The sequence below is a fragment of the Lepisosteus oculatus genome, chromosome 9, assembly GCF_040954835.1.
Source record: "Lepisosteus oculatus isolate fLepOcu1 chromosome 9, fLepOcu1.hap2, whole genome shotgun sequence".
In the NCBI taxonomy this organism is placed as follows: Eukaryota; Metazoa; Chordata; class Actinopteri; order Semionotiformes; family Lepisosteidae; genus Lepisosteus; species Lepisosteus oculatus.
Window position 1 is genome coordinate 28,797,128 of NC_090704.1, and position 22,937 is coordinate 28,820,064.

General features: G+C 36.6%; 1 protein-coding gene across 7 annotated transcripts in view; it reads left to right on the plus strand.

Annotated features, from left to right (window-relative positions):
• Positions 1-22,937, plus strand: part of LOC102692022 (voltage-dependent R-type calcium channel subunit alpha-1E) — a 177,999-nt gene that overhangs the window by 136,964 nt on the left and 18,098 nt on the right. For 5 of the 7 annotated variants that reach the window (XM_069194328.1, XM_069194331.1, XM_069194330.1 and 2 more), the window contains exons 26-36: positions 1,713-1,850; positions 4,413-4,614; positions 6,676-6,840; positions 8,690-8,800; positions 9,208-9,291; positions 10,205-10,324; positions 10,741-10,806; positions 14,457-14,548; positions 16,233-16,401; positions 16,717-16,844; positions 21,265-21,361. In XM_069194328.1, coding sequence (XP_069050429.1) covers positions 1,713-1,850; positions 4,413-4,614; positions 6,676-6,840; positions 8,690-8,800; positions 9,208-9,291; positions 10,205-10,324; positions 10,741-10,806; positions 14,457-14,548; positions 16,233-16,401; positions 16,717-16,844; positions 21,265-21,361 — 1,372 coding nt within the window. Of the gene's footprint in view, positions 1-1,712; positions 1,851-4,412; positions 4,615-6,675; positions 6,841-8,689; positions 8,801-9,207; positions 9,292-10,204; positions 10,325-10,740; positions 10,807-14,456; positions 14,549-16,232; positions 16,402-16,716; positions 16,845-19,313; positions 19,411-21,264; positions 21,362-22,937 lie in introns of all 7 variants that reach the window. The other 2 variants (XM_069194329.1, XM_069194332.1) reach the window with 1 other exon arrangement.

A 22,937-nucleotide genomic window follows, 5' to 3' on the forward strand; every position in this document is an offset into this window, starting at 1 on the left:
AAAATAAATACATACTGTAAAAGCATATTGCACAGAATAAAATGACAAAGTATTCCGTAGCCAGGAAAACAAAGTAGTTACAAAAGGCATTGTAAATTACAACAAAATCCTTTCTGAACGTTTTTAGACAACTTTTGGGATTAATTTCCAGAGATTTGAGGCACAGCAAAAACAAGACCTTGTAATTCACAATTAAAGGTCACCCATGCCTTTCATCAAGGTTAGATTACTGTAATACCTTAGTTATTTGGATAGCTACTACGTTACTAAATAGGATTCAGTATTTCCTGAATTCTATTACTCAGGTGCTACTTCAAACTGACTCTCATCATGAATTACAACAGCTCCATGTGAACTTTAGACTAGATGTCACAGTTCTCCAGTTCTCTGGGCACTGATTGCTCTCATTCCTAGTTATTGTATGCTAAGGTGTTCCAGCTCTAAATCTGTGATCAGCTGTCTGTTAAGCTGATACACAGCTCTAAAAACAAGGAATGGACCCTATACGTGGTTCAAGGTCACAAAAATCCTAAAACAGCAAATAAGGGAAATCCAGGGCCAGTGTCAAGAGGTGAGCAAAAGTCCAAAGCCAGAAGACAAGTTTAGTATAAAGTGCCAGAAACACAATCCAAAAGCCAAGGTCAGGAAACAGGCCAAAATCCAAAAGTCAGGCAAGGAGTCCAGGAAGAATTCAACAAAGGCTAGCTCAAGAGCTCAAAGAGTTGAAAACAATGCTGGGCACAGCTTGAACGAAGAGCAGGGTTTAAATATGTTTGGGGAGGGAAGGCATGGTGAGGTAGGGACACTGGGCAAACAAGGATTGGCTACTGCCATCTGCTTGATCTGCGCCACTGCTGCACAGATGAAGTAGGCACTAGAGGTTGGGGTGCTCTCTGGTGACGGGATGCTGCAACTGTAAAACTGTCTCAGGATATGTCACCATGAAGACCAGGGTCTGCACAGCATATAATAGACTATTCTTACAGTAAAGAAACAAGTAATAGGTTTATTCCATGCTAAAAAGAGAAGAAAGAAAACACAATGTTTCGGCTGTGGAGCCTTCTACAGGTGTGACACTTGTGATTACACCTGAAAAAGGGTCTGTAGCCGAAACGTTATTTTCTTTCCTCTCTTTTCAGCATGAAATAAACCTATTACTTGTTCCTTTGCAGCCTACGCATGCTGACGCAGCTACCCACCTGAACTATTCTTACAGTATGTGCAGCACCACATCTGTGGGACTCATTGTCTAAATCCATTACAGATTCTGTGACTTTTGATGTTTTTTTAAATTTACTTAAAGACTCCTCTTTTCAAAACATACCTTAGTTGTATTCTAAGTATTCATAGTATGCCTAAGTTGTATTCTTAGTTTTATTGAGTGAGTTTGTTTTACAATATTTATTTCTGTGTAATACATGTGTGCTTTGGCACAGTTCCTAGAGTTTCTTGAAAGCCCTTGTTAAGTATATGTAATAAAAATAATAATAGCACTATTTTGGCAGAAACTCATCGTGTGTTTACACTGGGTAACAACATTCAGATCAGAAAGCATATTTTTAATCAGTCTGAGTATTTTAAGGAAAAGCACACAAGTGATATATTTTGCAGACATAACAATGTGTAAACTAGTTAGCTTCTCTTCAATTATGAAAATGTAACAAATGTACAGATTCATTCTACAGTTCATATATGCTATTTGCACCATTTAGGGGATTCTATATTGATTATGAAAAGGACAAGAAGGAAGTAAAGAAGAGGGAATGGAAGAGGCATGACTTTCACTATGACAACATCATCTGGGCTCTGTTGACCCTTTTCACCGTTTCCACAGGAGAAGGTTGGCCTCAGTGAGTATCCTGGTAGTATTTGGCAGTTCAGCGTGAAGATATTATTCATATCATATTACCTGAGCAAACACTTGGATACTTGATATTACAGCAATATGGACCCTTTCAAAATAATGTAACAGAAGTGTGAAGGGAAGTTAAATAATAATGTTACAATTTCACTCTCCTACATTTAAATGCTTCCTGCCAATCCGGAACTCTGTGCACATCTTTCCCAAACCTCTCCATTTCACTCTCATCAAAGACAGATGTATCCCACGTTCTGTATCACAAAAGCTTTAACTTTATTGTGTTGGCCTCTTTTAAAACTGGACCAGAGTTGTTGTTTTCTTTGCCTCTTGTCTAATAAGCAGATCTTCAACCTCACATTTTGACTGGAAAACACCTGGTTTTGGTATTGCCATGCTGTCTACTCTTCCTCCAGTGCTCCTGATGTTGTCAACCCTCCCTGGAACTCCAATCAACCCTGACCACTTTCCACTTCCACTTCCCTTCCATTTCTCTTCTCCTAATCATGCTCACTTCCCTGTCCTCCACCCTTTTCTCTCCATTTCTTATCAAAATCCTAACCTGTTGCATCCATGGCCCTAGCCCATTTCCCTTTCTTCAATCTGCCTCTTCATTGTCCATATAAGAGCCCCCTCACCCCCCAGTTACATGCTTCGCCATCCCCGCTTGGCACCTGTGACTGAGTTCCAGCCCTGGCTGCTACAGTAATATGTCCCCTCCCCTTACCCCTACCTCTGTTGGCGCTCAAATGGTGCAGTGTCTGCCCTCAAGTGTTTCCCCTCCCAAATCTGCCACCCACATGCATAGCTGACATTTTTGGGTTTCCAATGCATACGTCCTCATTTATTCTGTTCTAAAAAACTTCAGCAAGCGGTGATTCTAACTTTTCTTCCTACTTCCACATCAAGTTACTCTGTCCGGTCACTGCAGTGTCTTTCGCTGTCCATAGTAGACTTCGAGTTCAATCAATTAAAATACTATTTTAAAATAATACCATTAGTGTAAGAGTTATACTCACAATTTGGAATAAGGGTGTTATCAGGTTAAAATAACTAGGCCCTTCAAGTAATCCATATTAGGATTATTGTTTAAAATCTAAGCAGTTTTTTTAGAGCATAACCCGATAAAAGTCATCCTCCTTCTATATTTATTAATCACTAAATCTTACTCAGAATGAATTATCTTAACCATTAAATCTTAAAAAAATTATCTTACTATCTTGATAATTCTTTGCTTAACTTCAAATTGGGACTTGGATACTTTGTACTTTACCTTCTGTACATGGAGACCTTTTGTTTTTCTCTTCTGTGCCGACTCCAAAAGTGTCCCATGAATGGATTTGCCATGAGAAACTTCTAATATTTTGGATTACGACCTCAGTGTGGGTGTGCTTTTATCACTTGTTCAGCTTTATTCATTTAACGTCGCCCCCCCCCACCCTCTGGATTTGTACTCTACAATGATAAAAAATATGGATAGAAACAAGTGCCAGCAGCCAGAGAAACTTTCAGCTCCTCTGAAAAATGATTTCAGAAAAGATTTGGTGAACTTCAGAGTGCATCTTTTTTTCTATGGGTTTCTACAGACTGCTCTGTAAGTGGTCTTTTCTTGTAAACAGGATATTTGATTGGTTCTTCCCCTATGTACTGTACTACAGTATGTAGAACTGGAGCCCCTAGATTTTTTTCACGTGTGGTTGTCATTCTCTGTAGCTTTTGGTTTTATTTGATTAACATCTGGGATCTCAGGGAACATTGTTAATGGACTCGTATATCTAAATTCATCAGTGTCTTAATTGTATTATTTTTACATAAAACCCAAATATAAACCCCCATTAAAAAGTCTCACGTTGTTTCTCTAGTAAAAAGATGCAAATTATAACTGCACATTCACATCCAGTAAATTAAGAAGAAAATTACAATATCCTTTTGTTACTGGTGCAATACACTGACATTTTATTGAATGCACATGAGGAAATTATTGTGATTTGCCATTTGTCATGAACCAAAAGTGAAATTCACAGACTAGTAGAGTGCCACACTGCTGAAAGCCATTCAAGGTGTGCATCTGCAAAGCATACAGTATATTATACTAAGCAGTAGTAAAGCCTACAGAATATGTAGGAAAGAATATAAAATGCTTATGACCTCAGAGCAGCAGTTAGTGGGCTAACATTGCCAGGGTCCTATGAAGCATCAGTATCTGTATGGGGGAGTTTGCATGCTATCCTAGTTTTCTTGGGTTCTCGTTTTCAGATTGTCTCTTCTAATTGGCTTTCCCCCTGTTGTTTGACCTCTTGTTGTTGTTATACAGTCTCCAAGTCATAAATGGCTTTTGCTTAGTTGTATTAATACTGACAATGAAAATACTGTAAATTTTGACATATTCGCGTGATAGGGTTCATACATTTAAATACATTGTCTTGCTATAAAATGTCACCTGTTCTACCTTTGACTACAAGCAATGAAGTGGTTGATCCAAGCAGGCCCTGATCTTGGATACAAAGGACTCTGTGTAAAAATGATCAGCCTGACTTCACCTCTACATTTGCAGGGTTCTGCAGCACTCGGTGGATGTCACAGAGGAGGACCGCGGGCCCAGTCGAGGAAACCGCATGGAAATGTCCATATTCTATGTGGTCTATTTTGTGGTTTTCCCATTCTTCTTCGTCAACATCTTCGTGGCTCTTATCATCATCACTTTCCAGGAGCAGGGTGACAAGATGATGGAGGAGTGCAGCCTGGAAAAGAATGAGGTGACAACGACACTGTGCTTGTTCCCTTCCTGTACTACCTTCACACAAGACCCAGTCACCACTGAAACAGAAGCAGCTGCAAATTACATTTGTGTAGCAACATGCATTGGTCTGCATATTAAGATATACAGTAATAATATGGAGATTATATTGGTCTCAGGTTTGTAATTAAATTGGTAATGTTACAGTATGTTTTGTAGTATGACACTGCACCATAATTTTATATATACTATACATAAATCACCAACCATAATTAGTAGCCATAGCTGTCAATACTACATTTTAGTCCAGGATTATGTCTGTTTGCAATTAATGATAATATAATTTGTAATTTAACATTTAAAGTAGTAGTTTAAGACATTTCAATATCTATGATTTATCTATTTAGTGATCAATGACTGTAGTAGACATTTATTTATATATTTTATTTAAAAAAACACATAATAATCTTACAAATGCCTCCAAGTTGAGCTTTTCAAATTTGAAAGGAGTTGTCAATACACCCAGGAGATAGTATACATATAGTTCACAACATCTGTGGTAAACCCAATTATAACAGTAAGCTTCAGCAGCTTTATTTGTATTTTTACTTTCTGCAAAATTTTCACTTTGCATTTTTTACGTGAAGTGTTGGATATTAAGTTTGTTGTCGAGACAGTGACTCACAAGGCAACCATACAGTATTTTTTATCATAGCCAGATCACGGTTTGGATTCTGGAATGTAAGGAGTGCTTTGAAACAGCCTGGACTTTGATTTACATTGTGTATCCCAAGTATACAGAAGACATGACATTATATGGTATTTCTGTATAAATATTGACTGTCTCACAGATCCCACACAGCACTTTCAAGTGCCTACCCTGCGGTTTGCAGGATAGTCAAGCGAGTGTGATGTTTTCATTCAGAGCAGCTTTGGGTTGAACTGAAAACCTCTTTATTGAGAACTGCCCCCAACTGGTATGATGAGTTGCTCTGCTCACAACTGAAGCAAACCATTAGCACATGGCTTAAGTACAGAACAAGGAGTGTTGGTTCATACTTGCATTACCTGACAGAATTCAGTAGCATCAGCTGGAAAAGGAATCAGGAAAATCAGATGCAATATACTAGGTCATGCAGGATAGCACAATCCATTAATTCCTCTGTTATTAAACCCAAGGACTTTAGTAGGCTGTAGTTCTGCTTGTGTCATATCCAGAATTAGTTGATTAGTCATTCATTTTTCTTGATTTGGGCCTTGACTGTTCAAATAAAGACTGAAATTTTCAAGAGCCCCACTGTGCACACAAAACCTGTGCTCTACAGTATATACTGTACTTTAGTCAGGCATGTCCATAATGAAAACCTGGGGTATTTATGACTTAGTTCAACACAGAACAGTAACAAATATGTATTTTGCTGTATTATTCAAGATTTTAAATGATTATTATTAGATCATTGTTTTGTTAAAAATGAATTATTCACGTTCGCCTACTTTGTGATTTAAACCTTTTTAAATTACACAATTCCACTTCTAATTCAAAGTTTAAAAATACAAAAGCTAATTTTGTCTATATTTAGATGTGTTTCAACACAGTCCAATTTCAGCCTTTTTTTTATATCCTGGATAGATTATTTTAGCAATCAGTTGGTAATCAGAAGGAACTTTGTTTATTCTACTTGGTTAAACAACTGAAAACTGCTCTCTTCTGCTACTAATATTATATAGTTGTTTAAGAGTTTGTCTTATTGTGAAGTAAGAACAGTTTTGAGATGACACTGGCTCTTTTTTGTGCCTCTGAAAACAGTAAGCCTGTTTTTGGTCTAATTATTTCTTTACTCTTGATGCCAGTCAAGAAACCAACTTCAAGGAAACTGTCCAGAGCCATCTGTGTTGTCACCATTGTTTCAGGTTTTGTGAGTTGCGCCAGTCACTTCTAGCTTACCTTGTATAAATAAAGAACCAAAGTAACTTTCAGTACCTAGCATAACTTTAAGGATAAGAAGTCTGAAAATGTAGCAGAAGGTGAAGAGTAAATTTTGGGAAGACATTGATATCCTTGTTCATTCTTTGTTTTCAGAGGGCCTGCATTGATTTTGCAATAAGTGCCAAGCCCCTGACTAGGTACATGCCCCAGAACAGACAGACCTTTCAATACAAAGTGTGGCACTTTGTTGTCTCTCCTTCTTTCGAATACACGGTGCTGGCCATGATTGCTCTCAACACCGTCGTCCTGATGATGAAGGTAATGTTTTTGTTCAGTTCTCTTACTTCCACTTATTTCCAAATGTAGATAATAAATGAGGCGTTGCCATTTTTGCTGAGGTTATACATCTTCTGCCAGTGTTTCGCTCCCCTGTCTACCTTTCTCATCCAGCATGTTGACGAATTAAAGTCACCGGTTGCCTGCCACATTCAGTATATTATTCCTTTCTTTATTTGTTTATTATTTTCCTACGCCCTAGGAAGAATGCTTGTCAGAGTCATTTTTTTTGCTAGCAGTCAATTTGCAGTGAACAAAAGCTATTTTCATACTCCTCAGGAACATAATCTACTGGAAATAAATTTATTTTCACAAATTACAAATTACACAAAGCAGTGTCTTGTTTTGTGTTTTGTCATACCTTAAATACCACATTGCTGTGAGGTGTGACACTGAATGGAGTATTTTGAGAAGCTGTACCATACCTCCTGTGACAGGTTGGAACAATAGACGCTGCCTCCTGTACAAACAATGCAGCCTGTTTACTTACAGTACTGTACAATTATATGCTTCTTAGTGATCACACCTTAATTTATCGAATATTTTTGCTGTTGTCAGCTTTTTCACATTTGCTATGTGAATAGCAACATAATACACAAGAGAAGGACAGCATGTTCAGTCGCTGAGACCAGAGACTAAAGTTAGTCAGTGTTTTCTGAATGTTGATCTGACCCCAGTGAGATTGTTCATTATACTTTGTTCATGCTTACTGTACTGTATGTCTACCTACAAAATCTATAGAACAGATATTATCTGTGCTGTCACTCCAAACTAGAGTTCCCATTTGGGTATCTTCATTTTGACTTTACAATAAAGGTGTGAACGTAGAAGAGCCTTACTATGGAGACTGAGGAAACTGAACAGGTCCCACTCGAGAGTACAGTGCCCCAAAACATAAGAAATGCATAATAAAATAAGGCTGCAGCTTAGGACACCAAAAACGACTTCCCCATTTTGCTACCTGAATTAAAGTAACTTGCAACTTGTCTTTCTTTCTATAGATAGAATCCTAATCATAAAGAGTGAAAGAAACCTCAGTTACAGTAAATCCTCATTGTTCTCTGTTGCACTTATTAATAGTTGAGGAAATATAGTACACTCCAGCGTAATGTCATTTGACTCTTCTTCTGAAAGAACCATTTAAAAGAACAATATATTCCATAGTGGCAGGCTAGCTAAGTTATACCTGACCTACCACTAGGGGCTACTAAAAGGCCTTTTACATGTATGTTTGTAAATAGCCACGGCAAGTATTAATTCATTATTGTATTATTGGTGAAAGGTTAAGAATTTCACATTCTAACATGGGAGTAAGTATTTAAAGTAAATACAGTACTGTACTTGGGAGTACAGTAAGTTCGGGTGTGCAAGATGGTAGTGGTGGTTGTTTTCTTTTTTGAGGGGTTTCTTCTTATTGTGTGTGACCTGAAAAGACCCACAGCAAAGCCTCCTGGCCGTCATGAGTTTTTGTGCAAGCAGATCCTTGGGATTGGTTAAGGGTATATCCTGTCACACACATGCTTTGGTTCATTATTATGTACATTCCCAAACTTATATCTCATACATATCAACCCATGATTTCATAATGATTAGAAAAGCACCTTCTATGTTTAGTTTTTTAAGTACTACACATTTGAAATGACCATTCAAAAAAGAGAGCTTAAATGTGCTATTTAAGCATCACAAGGCTAAGAAAACCCCCTATTTTTGTCAGAACTCTGTTATGTGCCCTTCCTTGCAACATCAATCTGTATCTGTAATCTATTTTGTAACATGAGAATGTACGATTGAGAATGCTCCAGTTAAAGTAAATGTGTTTCCTCCTTTATAGTATTATTCTGCTCCAACAACATATGACCAGGTCCTGAAGCACCTGAACACTGCCTTCACTGTGCTCTTTTCACTGGAGTGCATCCTCAAAATTGTGGCTTTCGGATTTTTGGTGAGGATCTCATCTGTGTGCTTGGCTCTATAAAGATATGTAACCTAATCCGTCTAGTTCAAGCATGGATAGGGAGTAACAGGTAGCCAACTGTATATACCAACTACAGTATTACATATATACCAACTACAGTATAATATGTACTACAGTACAATTAAATTCTAATTTGTACAGAGAAAAATAAAGCAATTCAGTTTGAGGGGAAACAAAACTAGCAAAACATGATGCCATGTCAAGTTTGTTGCTATATGATAGCTGGTAACGTCAATTTACACTATATATAGTAACATGAGTGCTCACACGCAGAATTCTATGTACAGTATACACATATTGTGTATGCAGTGTATAATGTATATGTTACATAAAGTTATATATTTACTTAAATAAAGTACGTTTTTTTTCTGCAGAACTACTTCCGGGATACCTGGAACATATTTGATTTCATAACAGTCTTGGGCAGTATTACTGAAATCGTGCTTACAGATTTCCAGGTAAACGGTTAATTTTTGATAGACTGAGAAGTCTACTACTCGGAGTTCTACTCTACATAAAGAGCAAGTCATACAGCTCTGGTTTCCAAGTCCTCAAAAAGATAATTAAGCCTATAACTATAAGTTATAGTAGAAAGTTAACAGACCCATCATGTGGCTTGTGTAACATGAATTAACAAACTATTCACTTAATCATAAAAAGCAGCAAACTCAATTTTGACGTCAGCCATTATTTAGCCAGCAGCCATTTGAATACATTGGAAAGAATTAATGGTGTTACTTTTTATTTTATACTGCTTCAGTTTAGAATCTTCAATGCCTATTCAAATCAGCATTTCCAACAAATGAGGAATAAGTAATAATTACATTTTTCTTGCATATATCTGCCCTTATAAAAGCTTGGTTAAAAACAATTGTAAGATAAATATCATGGTCATATTCAGAGTGTAATGCGCAGACCTCTTTAAAAGTTAAGCTTGATACCATGATAGAAACACTTAGGAGGTAGACATCCTTTCTCAAATTAACATTAACGTTAGTCTAGAATTAATGATATTTATAATCTGTGAAGCTATTGGTTAGAACACAGGAGGAGAGTGTTCTGATAAATTAAATATTGAGTTAAATGTTCATAAACTGTAAGAAAGTGCTTTCAGAATGGAACAGGAGGTACTGTATGTATTTACAGAAAGTGTGATAGGTGTCTAAAATAAGCATCTTTGCCATATTACTGAGGCTGATTGCCTTAGACCAAATAGCTTGTTACTGTAGGTCTAACAGCTTGTTAGCCTGGATTTTCCTATTAATAATATGTTAGCAATCAAATAAGATGAACAGGACTCAAAAACCTCCTCTTGAATTTTTCTGAGTTGCTCAAGAAATGCTCAATGTTGTGATGTTGTGTATTGCACAGTTACCGAACACTTTCAACATGAGTTTCCTGAAGCTGTTCCGTGCTGCCCGTCTCATCAAACTCTTAAGACAGGGATACACAATTCGCATTCTGCTCTGGACTTTTGTGCAGTCCTTCAAGGTCAGGCTACTTTTTCTGCTTGTAAACTGAACAGATAACATCTGGCCTGGGTGTAGATGGATGGATTATCACTTGTGACAGGGCTCTCGTTCGGGCCTTGTAGTGGCTAATGTAAACATATTGACACTAAAAGTGTGTGCTTGTGAAAGTAATACAAGTAATTGGAAAGTGCTGAAGCAAGGAGTGATGAGTTTACAAATTAGCCTACCTAATCTATATTTATTAGGTTGAGAAAATATTTGTAGGTTTGTGTTTGTTTGCCCATATTTTAAGCCAAGAAGAGAAATGTATTCTAACAAAACAGAATCAACTGGCATTTTTTTATGGAAGTGACAACAGCTATTATCAGTAGATGGTCTGTTTTGTATGTTAGTTGAAAGCTCAACAGAAATTTTAAAGTTGTTTGTTTTTTCCAGGCACTTCCTTATGTCTGCCTACTGATCGCCATGCTTTTCTTTATATATGCAATTATCGGGATGCAGGTACAGTATGAATGCTTTTTTATAAATGCTTAAGGACTATTTTTCCTGCTAAATCTTAGTTATGAGACATACAATACTGTATAGGAAAAATAGAGGACTAGATATCCAACCATAGCCAAAGGTTGTGTACTTAATTTTCTGTGAAAAAGAACTTTTGGCTATACAGTACCATTAGGCTGTACAGCTGACAGAAGTACAGATGCAACTGTGCAGATTGCATGTCAAAATTCATTACTGCAGCAAAATTACATCGCCATGCCAAGTTATTCTGCCCAAAGAATGTTCCCTGACCAAAGAACATTGATAAGTGGCAGTTGTGGTGCCTTAGATGTTAATTTAAACGTGAGCTTCATTTAATCTGTTGTCCTACTTTTTTAAATCCACTTAATACACAATATTAATATGGAATTAAGTAACTAAAATTATATTATGATAGACAAAAATTTAAAAAAACATTTCTGAACATCATATCTATTTATTTAAATGTAATATATGTACTATATATACAGTAGCTAGTAGTGGTAGCGTATTCCAATTTCTCTATAAACATCTGCATTGAATTTTTTAATTTGTGATTATTTTGGAAACATTTTGACATGCTTGTTTTAACTACATTTTGCCATTGTAGTGGATGCAATGGAAAATAAAACACATGAACTGAGCGATGTTTTAGATGAGTGGTAGAGAATATTCACCTCCTAGCTACAAGTTCCTGGGTTCGATTCCCTGCCAATGCATGAGTTGTACTCTATTAGTAAAGTATAAGATATAATATGTGTACTATATTGGCCTTTTTATTATTTTTACATATCACTGTATGTTAAATATTAAAATAATATTACTATATCAGCAAGAAAATAATAACATTGAATAAATATAAATAAGTTAGCAAAACACTGCAGTCAATGCAGTAAATGTAGTAATGAACAGTTCTATCAATTGTTCAGAGAGAGTTAAGAGACTTTAATGATGCCATTAAACAGCAAACATTAGCAAAAAATGGCATACTTTAAATACTTTAACATGTTATAATATTTCATAGTTGTGACAATATCGTTTAAACTGAAAAAAGTAATCAGTTTCTGTATCCTTTTAAATAGGTTACTCAAAGAACATTTAAAGTTTCAACATGTCTTTTGAACTACATATTTAAAATGATAAAATTAGCAACTTCCAAAGACCATTGTTGTACAATCTATTTTATACAAAGTAAATACATAAACCTTGCAGCAATATGTGACCTGCCCTACTCGTATGGCGCATATTTTGGATCAGTGTTATGGAAATATTGAACATGCATGCAAGACAGTCTGCAGACCACCAATTTGGAAAAACACAGAAAGGGAATTGTGCTGTTAGCTCGTCCTTTGTGAATGGTCTTAATTATTTTTAATAAATAATTTCTGGATGCACAGATTTACAACACTTAACACCCAAAACCAGAAAACTAAGGCTGGAGTCTCAAATCTCAATATAACATCTTATTTTAATGACAGTCCATGAGATGTTTCCTCTTTGGTTGATATCTGTACTGTGTATGTTCCAAAATCCATTACTGAAACATTCTACAGTTTCTACTTAAATTTTTTGGCCTTTTCAAAATTAACTTCATGCATGTGAAAAATCACAAAATGCTTGATCAATTTTGGCAATAGTGGGTGTAGCACATTAACCCCTCTACTTCTGTTGTTGTTATGAGCATCTGGGTGTGTGGATCACAGCGCCAGTGCAGCCACTGGATAAAACAATTAGAAAATGGATGGATCAAATGACACACTCTCGGTGTTCTGTCCTGCAGTGCAAAATTGCGTCAGGACAGTGATGATCCATCCAGGTAATGATCAGGCTCACACCTGCTTACAGTACCTTCAGTCTGTGTCAAATTGTGAGTTGCACAATGATACAGCTGCTGGATTATTTTCTGGTGGTCAAACGATTGGTCATTTTCTTTAATCCCTGTATTCACAACTTTGTTACACTCTCAGAAGAAGGTGAACCTGAAAGATTTAATTCTCTCTGTTTTGACTGCGAGAGACTGTAAACCACAGAAGTCCGAAAAACTGTAAATGACCTAACAATGGCCTTGACCCTCCTTAGATACTGTTGCTAAATTAGTTGAGCTTTAACCAAGGCACTACAGTATATAAAGCAATGGGAAACCCGAATGAAGCATTAAGTCTGACCTTTTTTCAGTAATCTGTTATAATTCCATATATTAATTAGGTAAGTCATTGTGGGAACAGCCCAGCACAGGACCCCAATTCACAGTCCCTAAATCTCAACAAGTTAATCTCAACAAGCTGATTTGTAAAGAAGAATGGATTTAGATTATTCAAAAGTGGTGCAGGAAATGATAAACAGATATAGGATTATTAGCAATGTACTGTAGAAAGAAATGGCTTGTGCTGTAGAAAGTAGCATTTTTGCTTTTTTGGTTTCCAAAGTTTTTTGGTTTCTTTCTTCAGCTCCACTATAGGCGAACCAAACTTTTTATATTTGCTTTTAAATAAAGTATGGTACTGAAAGGATTTAAAGTGACTACAGTATGTGTGTGTTTTATAATCAAAGTGTCAAATATAATTATCTGTATCATAATTATGTTAAATAAGCATGAAGACAAATATAGATTATTTAAATGCCTATGTAAACCTGAAAAAAATGTATTCACAACGGCTTACAACAATAGACTATTTTTTATATATCCAACTAAGTAATCTTGCTTTGTGAAACAGCCCTTCTTTTATTTTTGATTAATAATTGGCTAGGATTTGAACCCAGGCAACTCGAAATTCTTCCATTGAACCACCAATGCCTAACACTGATAAGGTTACAGTACAGTATGTGACCTTAAGTCATTCTTTGAATCATTGAAAATTCCTGAAATCTATTTTTTTAAATACAGTATTTTTTAAAGCCACTATGTACAATATGCTTTACAAACAAAACTTAAAATAAAAGTGTTTTCTAAATACACTTTATAGACAAATATTAATAATTCTGTTTATCGTATGTAATGAAAAAAAAACTAAAATTCTGTTAGTGTTACTGTACAGTATGACTATCTTCGGAAAGCATTAATGGGTTAATACACATTTAATTTTTATTATTAAATTAAGGTTTATTGTACATTATGTTAGATACACTCCACATTAAGCATTCACTGAGCCACCTGGCAGTTTTACAAAGTAGTGCAGTTCTGCATCAGATTATCTGAAAAAATAAAATGTGTTGGGCATTGCCATTTGGTGTAACATGGCATGTTCTTTGCGGTATGGCACATTATGGCTCAAGCATTCTGAATGGCTGCATCTGTATGTCCATCCTAATTGTGTAAAAATTGAAATAAGTGCCAGCATGGCTAGCCCTTGTCCTGGAGTTATACAACTTTGGATCTCTTTTTCACATTTCTGAGCAGTTAATTTGTTTATTTGAGTCATATACAGATCCTTTGGTCTCTGTTGTACAACCCTGGCTAATCAGAGCATGTCTGAGAGGTACCAGATAGCAAAAATGCTTGCTTGGGCTCTGGTTTCAACAGAACAGATCACTGTAAAATGTAGCAGTAAACAGCAACCTTATTTCTATACTTCCTAAAGTAAACTAAATTTCTAGTTTTTCTTAATTTTTGGCAATTTTAATTGTTTCTGCAGGTATTTGGTAACATCAAATTGAATGATGAATCTCATATAAACCAGCACAATAACTTTAAGACTTTCTTCAGTGCTCTAATGCTTCTGTTCAGGTAAGATTGTGTTGTTTTGATTGTGGTATTAGTGCTAGTTGGCAGCCCCTTCTACCTAGACACACTCAGGCACACACAACATAACATTGTTTGGTGTTTCTTCAAACAAAAGTTCTGGAGAAAATCTAATTCTAATGTCACAGTTCTACTTTTTTACTTGTCTAAGTTCTCTAACTGCACAGTGGAAGCACCATTCCCAGTGTTTATATTTTCTAGCTCTTAGTGGGGTTTTGTCATTGCAGATGGATGCTTTTCTCATTTAGCATTGCTGGGACCTTACCTTCATTGCATTCATCTCCAAAAAGCCAAGACCAGAGTCAGTTTTTCACCTCTTAACCCCACCCTCAACTGAAAACAAATTTAGCCCCTCTCATGGTTGGTGTCCATCTGTTGCAGTGTTAGACCTTCTCCCCCCCAGAGCTTCCAGCCACATATGTATCTGACATTGATTCTTGTTTGGGGGTTCAACTTGGAATACATTCTCATTCATTCCTTCTATCAAATTTCAGCAAATGGTAGCTCTGTTCCTACTTCTCCACCATATTACACTTCCAGATTGCCACAGCATCTTCCACTGCATATCACACAGTTCCACTCTCACGCTGGCTACTCCTATTAGGGCTGCTAGCATTATGTGTGCTTCTTTGAAACATTGCATGTAAGAAATATATTATTCAAGCAAGTACAATTCTATATCAGTTATGAGCTTCTCATTCAGAATATACTGAATCAAACAAGTTCAAGCCTGCATCAAACACAACCAGCTCTCAGGATCTGATTTTTATAATATGATAACTAATCACTAATTATTTTATTTTATACTTTCATCATCCCCTAGTCATATCAATGCAGGTATTCCCATTTGATTTGATTCCCATTTTCATTCGCAGAAAAATATTTAAAGGATGCTCCTGTTCTAGCAGTTGTTTTTAAATACTATTAAAATACAATTTTCTATTTAAGAATTCCCTATGCGTTTTTCCTAGGCAAATGGAGGAAAAGGAATGTATGTTTGCTAGTCCAGGCACATATTGCAGTTTATAGAGGCAGCGATAGGGAATCTTAACTAAGGAAAGATAATAAACTGGGCATTATATCTTCATAGCTGATTCTTACAGACGAATGGCAGATCTATCAATGGACTGTGATTAATTTATGCACGCCGGTTATTTTAAGATTGGAGTTTTAAAAGCAATCCAGACTCATACTTCAATTTATTTCAATTGAAATTAGTTTATCATCTGTCTATAAAAGCTAATTTTATAGCAATCTATGTGAGGTAAGATAGTTTTATGATGGTTTGCCTAGTAAATTATGTAAACCAAACATTTTGGAGTGATTCTTTGTAGAGAGAGTTGTGGGTCTTGTCTGCCATCAGACCACAAATAATCACAAAAAATCATAGATCTTGTTTTATTCCACCTTTTCTTTTTAATGTTTACCAGAGTAAACTATCACAGAATTTCCCATAGTTAGCATTTCTTAGAAATATCTGTTATAGCACAGTGGCATCACGAGTTCCTGCCTACAGTAAGTAATGTCATTACCCAATAAAAGATAATTTGTGTCACACAAAAAACCAAACCGGATAAGTATATAACACAATTACCCATTTAAGATAGATAGAAGACAGATTGTGAGTCCAGTCTTTGTCACCTTTGTGCTTGGTGATGTGTCCTTGCAGGAGTGCAACAGGGGAGTCCTGGCAAGAGATCATGTTATCCTGTTTGTCAGGCAAGGGATGTGAGACAGACCCTTCTTCCAATTCCTCCACACCTATAATTAAAAGTGACTGCGGCACAGATTTTGCCTACTTTTACTTCGTCTCCTTCATCTTCTTCAGTTCCTTTTTGGTAAGTTATTGCACCTTGGAAAACAAGCCTTTTTAATCTATAATGCATTTAACAAATGTCACATTCTCCTTAACCATTGTCTTCCATTAGTACAACATGATGATCAATAGTCTTTAAGTGTCTTTAAGTCATTCAGTAGTCTTGAAGGCTTCTCTAAGAGTAAGCGAATGGAGGAGAATGATTTTCATTGGACCATCAAGTCCACCCAACAGATTATTAGAAGTTCAATAATGAAAGCTTCTGTAGTCACAGGCGGAATTTAAAAACAATCCAGGCTTGTTTACATTACAATGTGTCCCTATTTTTTTTGTACAGATGTTGAACCTATTCGTAGCCGTAATCATGGATAACTTTGAGTACTTGACACGGGACTCATCCATTTTGGGGCCGCATCATCTGGATGAATTTGTTCGTATCTGGGCCGAATATGACCGAGCAGCATGGTGAGGATTGTGTCTTTAGTCATACGTTCCACCTCTTGCACCTAAACTGCACCACCTTCTACAACCACAGTAAACTCCAATTCACACTTTTTCAGTTCAGTACAAAATTCCATGGTTCAGTATGGAAGCACACACGAGCCTTCAGGACATTTCTCAATAACTTCGTTTCAGTCCCTTACCTTGTCATTTTAGTTAGAATATAGGAACAGAAAGCAACCCCTTGAGCTAGGAGATAGGTGTTACCCTGAGCAGTTAAATCTAATTTTGCATGATCAGTTCAACATTTAATTTGATTTCCTGCTTCATGATAAGTTTGCTGCTCAAGTATTAAAGAATACCTTAAAGGGGGAACTCCAACTCCAGATGTTAAAAAACCCATCATGAGGAAAGTGATGTTGTTAATTTAATATAAGCAAATAATAAGATGTAATAATTTCTCTTGTGAATTAAGTAATTAAGTAAATAAATTAATTTCTTGTAAAACTGAGGAAAAAAATTAAATATTTTATTATGAATAATGCTGAGGATTCTTACACCCAAAACCTCTGCACATTTTCAGTGAAATGACAAACTGTACTTAATTCACTATAAAAATTAAGTAAATTATGCAGACAATTGTGATATAATCCAGTGAAATATAATGCTCATTAACACAAAATATTTCTTCACATAAATCCAAACATACTCTGTTTAGTAAGAAATATACAGTACAGTATTTGTGCTTTGCTTTCCTACATTTTGGTTCTCCTTCCAAACTCTGATTCATGCAAACCTCACACTCATTACAGTTGTTTCTTTTAAGGCATTTAATTCTTTTCCAGTTGATTCTGAAATTTTGATTTTTTTTTCTTTTCTTTTCTTGTTTACAAGAACAAGTTTAAGGTTTGGCCCAATTTGCTGAAGTCCTTTTACACACAATCCATTTGTCAAAAAACACTTTCTTGATGTAGCTTTGTATATTTTAAAAGTAAATTTTAAAATACCTCAGAAGCTTATTTCAGTTTATTTGCATGCATCTAATAAGATTACAATACACCATTCATTTACTGCATCCATGTGCTCCCAACTATATTAATAACAATTTACACTCGTATTACATATAATTGTATACTGAGCTTTTTATACTGTGATATTAGTGAAATTTGAACTGAAGTGCATAATGTATTTGGAGGACTTTAGCAAAATCAGGGCAGTGGGGAGGGGACAAGCTTGTTTTTGTAAGGGAGGACACATTTTGGCGGAGGCTCTTTTCCAGTCTCTTGGTACCTGTGAGCTGTACAATCATGTGTTCACTGGCTTTGTACTCTGTTTGTGTCAGTTGCAGTGGGTGATGATCTGTTCTGCACAACTGGCACTTCAAGAATGTTAATAACCAACTCAGATACACCATAATGGTGTAAATGATTTTGTCTCTGTCTCTAGTGCTTGACGCACAGTTTTAATGTGGTGTATTTTGAAAACTGTACTATTGTATGTGGAATGATTGGTTTTCTATTTGTGACTGCTGCAGTGCCCCTTGCTACTTCTGAAATCTTCTGTACCTACAACGAGCTTGATATATGCTTGTGTTCTGTATTCTGTATGTTTGTGACCTCCTCTTTTTGCACCAGGGACTATTTCTTGTCAGCATTTTCTACGATGTGTTGTGTCTCTTCCTAAATAATGTATTTTAAACCAGTGTAACATACAGGACGATTGTCGAGAGAACAATGTCATACACTGAGCGATGAGAAGTATTGTATACATCAGTAATTCTCTTCAGCTGCTTAATTTTGATTTTATATTTTAAATGAAAGTCAGACATAAATGGTTATTTTACAGGAAATACAGTACATGAGATCAATTAATAATTCAAGTATAATGTTAGCTTGAATTCAATTACAGTTATGATTACATTATCGATGCATAATGCATTCTGGGCACAATGTTCTATGCTTTGGGCAAAAATGATGGAGGAATATAACATGTAAGACATGACTTCCATCGCATTTACTCAAACAAGTGATAATTAAAGATTCACAATACAGTGTGTCAAAACACTCACAAATCCAGTATTTAAATACATGTTAAATTCCCTTCCACATTCAGCTGCAGACTTAAAGTATTTTACCTGATAGTTACAGTGAAGCACTTTTCTGTCATTTTCTCACTACAAAAAGCAAGACTCTTCTTTTAAGACATGATAATAATTGATTGATCAAGTTCCAAAGTTGCATGTTTTTGAATCACCTCATGGTGATCATTCTCTTGGTTCCATATAAGCTGAGGGCTGAAACGCTGCTCCTACTGTATCTGTATGATTACACTGGTTTTTGAAACAGCCCTGCAGATGCTCTGATGTGCAGAAGAGCCTGTGTGTCCCTCAGACAGAGCTGTGCCAGCTGCTGTATCTGCATGGTATCTGTTCAGTCTTGTGTCGCCCAGCGGAGGGGCCCTCTGTGTTCCTAATGCCATGTATTTTCTTTCCAGTGGAAGGATTCACTATAAGGACATGTACAAAGTAGTGCGAACGATTTCGCCTCCTCTGGGCTTTGGAAAGAATTGCCCCTACAGGGTGGCGTGCAAGGTTTGGCTCCCACTAACTCCCCTCCCTTCTCCCAGCCCACTCAAACCCACCCCTCCCGCCCACTCTAGTCCCCTCTCCACCTCCTTTACTGCCCGCCTGTACTGGCAGTGCACGCTGCTGCTCTGGGCAAAGGAATGACTGAGCTGCTGCCACAAAGCGTAAAGAGTCAGGGCTCTCCTTAACTTCGGCAGCCCCTGTCTGTGTGATAGCTATAAAGACTTGAGAAGGGCAGGCAGAGACCAAAAGCAGCTGATGTCTTCAAATGATAGAGAGCCAGTGATAATAAGACATTCTGAAATTTAGAAGATATTTCCTTTTCTTTGGACCTAACAGGCAGGAGGAGTTACTGTATGATTACAGGTAGAGAATAAACTGTAGTGTATAAAATGGAAAAGATATGTGTCATAATGCATTTAAGTAAGGTCTTCTTTAGACTTTATGCACGTGCAGTACTGTGCTGAAAGGGGACAGCCACCTCTATGCATAGCCGGAACTCACTGGTTCAGCCAAGCAAGTTAAAACCAAATTTACTTCAGATATATATTGAACAGGGCTTGTATTTTCTTTCTGAATATGAGTTTAATTTCTAACAAAGTTTCAAGTAACATAACAATCCCATGATGATGTAATAAAGAAAACAAGGGTGACTCTGGTATGCTAAAATGTTCTTGTTTGGCCATCACAGAATACTAATGTGAATCTGACTGAGGTCATATAATGTAGGACTGCTTTGTGTAAAAAAATTAGAAGCCTGAAAGGAAGCCTTTACCAGGCTTGTGGCTTATTTTACTAGACTAGTCAAACTCCTGCAACAGTTCTTTTATAGAGGAAACTTGGAAATTCAAACTATTACAATGTCTTATTTTGAACAATTTGCTACTGTTTGTTATGTAATACAATTGTTGTTTTTGCATTATGTTTAAATAAAATACAATACTGTCATATAATAATAAATGAATAAAAATTGATGTTACAGTATATAGGCCAAAACGTTTACACAGTATTGGAAACACATATACCATATACAGTACAATATGTCTATATCATGATGGTCATATATTAAAATATAAGTAATATAAAAAAACAAGTAAAAGGTATTTACTGTATTGCTTACTAACCAGTTGGTTAAAAGTTTAAACCATATTTAGGAGAATAAAAGGATCAAGATTCTGGGTTCAAAATCCATTGTGCAAACAATCGAAATATATCTCGAGAAATATTCAGTTGACAACAATAATAATAATACAAGCCCAATTGAGGACCAAAAAAAAATTCTCACATCTTATTTCATGTACCAAAATAACCATAAACTAAAAGGCAATAAGAAACAAATGGAGGCTGGCACAGACAAGATTCAGTTCCACACTGACAGGTAAGAGGCCCGGCGTACAGTAGCTGCGTAGTTGACTGATGCCCTGTCTCTTTATGCTCTGATCTTGATGAGCTGTTGGCTTTTGGGGGTGTTGGTTGAAACCCGAAGCATGGAGTCTGGGTGGATGCACATTTTCTCCCCGGGTTTGGAAGCATGGTAGCGCTGAGAGGTTCTGGTGAGAGGGGTGTGCGTGCAGATCACAGGAGCAGACCCAGTCATTCCTTTGGACATCCCGAGATCTTTTGGTTTCTATGCAAGAGTGCCAAGGTTGCATAGAAAGACTAAACTTGGTTTTGATTTTGATCTCATTTTCCCTGTAGCTCCTCCGTATTACTAGCACTGAATAACCTTCTCTTCTATTCTGATAATTCTCTCTCTTTTTCCCCCCTTTCTTTTTGCTCCTCTCCGCCTCTCTCCTTCTGTTCCCTGGGAATGCCTGCCTCCTCCCTTCCCATCTGCATTGCACCCTGAAACCTCCAAAGTGGCCGTATTCATTACACTGACATGTATGAGATGCTGACCCACATGTCTCCACCGCTAGGCCTCGGAAAGAAATGTCCTGCCAAAGTCGCTTATAAGGTAGTCGAAAATACAACAAAGACGAGTTTTCCTTGTTGCGATGAAAAGGAAATTTGAGTAACACTAGTCAAAGCAAAGCCTTGCAGTTAAATGTGATCTTTCTTTGATTATCGTTAGTAGTCTGAAGCTGCGTGGAAGCTTGTGAGGCTTTTTGTGATTTCTTTTTAAATGATGGGTGAGTCAGAGGTTTGGTCGCCGCAAAAGCAGTAAGAATTGCATGACTTCAGAATCAAGTACATGAATGAAATGGCGAGTTTGGGATTTCTTTATGGGGAGCAGTCACTAAGGTGAGATGCTAATATTGAACACTGGAGCATGCAATGCTCAATGTGTGCTGGGTGGATCTCAGAGCACTGTCTGCTCAGCATGAAAAGCGTCAGTTTAGTTGTCAGTGTGTGTGGGAATCTGATGTTCTGTATTAAACATACAGTAACTAAAAATGCTGTATAGAACAATATGGTTTTTAGGTAAAATGCCTGTGTGATAAGTCTGTTTGAGAAAAAAATACATCCAATACCTTATCATATTTATAGATAAGGGCTAAAATGCATTAGTGTGCAAAACCAGATACAGTAGGTAGGAGCCTTAAACTCTGCTACTGAGGTCAGGAAAAATGGGTTATACTGCCAAGAAGTTGAAAATGTTTTTGTTGAAATATAGGCCTGTATTTCTTTGTATATTGGTTTATTTCCAGTTCTAATCAAGCATGTTTCAGATTAGTAAGAGGAAAATTTGTCTTGACCTCATTGATTCAGATGGAAGACGGACATTTTGCAACTCATTGCTTTATTATTGCTGTTGTGTGAATTGCCTGTGCTAGTATTAAGGAAGCTCAGTATGAGTCTGTATCACATTTGTGGCCCATGACTTTCTTCGACAAGGCAGTGTGGGGGACAAAAGTCAAAAAGAATGTTGTGAAAGAGCGAAGGCTTAAAAAAGGAAGTCATATTAACGTATGCAATTAATTAGTTGGACCTTGGTTTGAATATTCACCGCACATTAAGAATGATATTCCTAATACTAGCAACCAAACTAATCTTTGGTCTAAAGGAATGTCATATAATATGTAGAAAGATAAGGGAACTGAATATTTTTGGCCTGGGAATGAGTAGATCACACAGGCTATTCAGGTTTTCAAATTGCTGAAAGGCATTCACCAAGACAAATAAGGAGACTCCTTCAATATCAACAGCAACACAAAGACCCGGGTTCACAGGTGGAAATTATGTTTAGGACTATCACAAGCAGGGGGATTGTGGGAGTCTGGAACCAGCTCCCTATGGAAATAATTACCTTTTTCATTATTACCCTGTTGATCGGATAATTGCCTGGAGAAGAAGAAAGCTAAGTGATACCAATTCATGCTGAAACAACACATCTTTCTTCTACTAACACTTCTGTTAAGCGGAAGATTATCCATTAAAAGCACCTTGTTTAAAGATATTACTGTAACTCTAGGTGCTTCACTTAAGTTAAAGATTCCATGACCTTCATACTTTCATGCTTTTAAAATTTTGATTGTTTTACAACTTGCCTGAAAGGCAGCATGGTGGCTCAGTGGTTAGCATTACTGCCT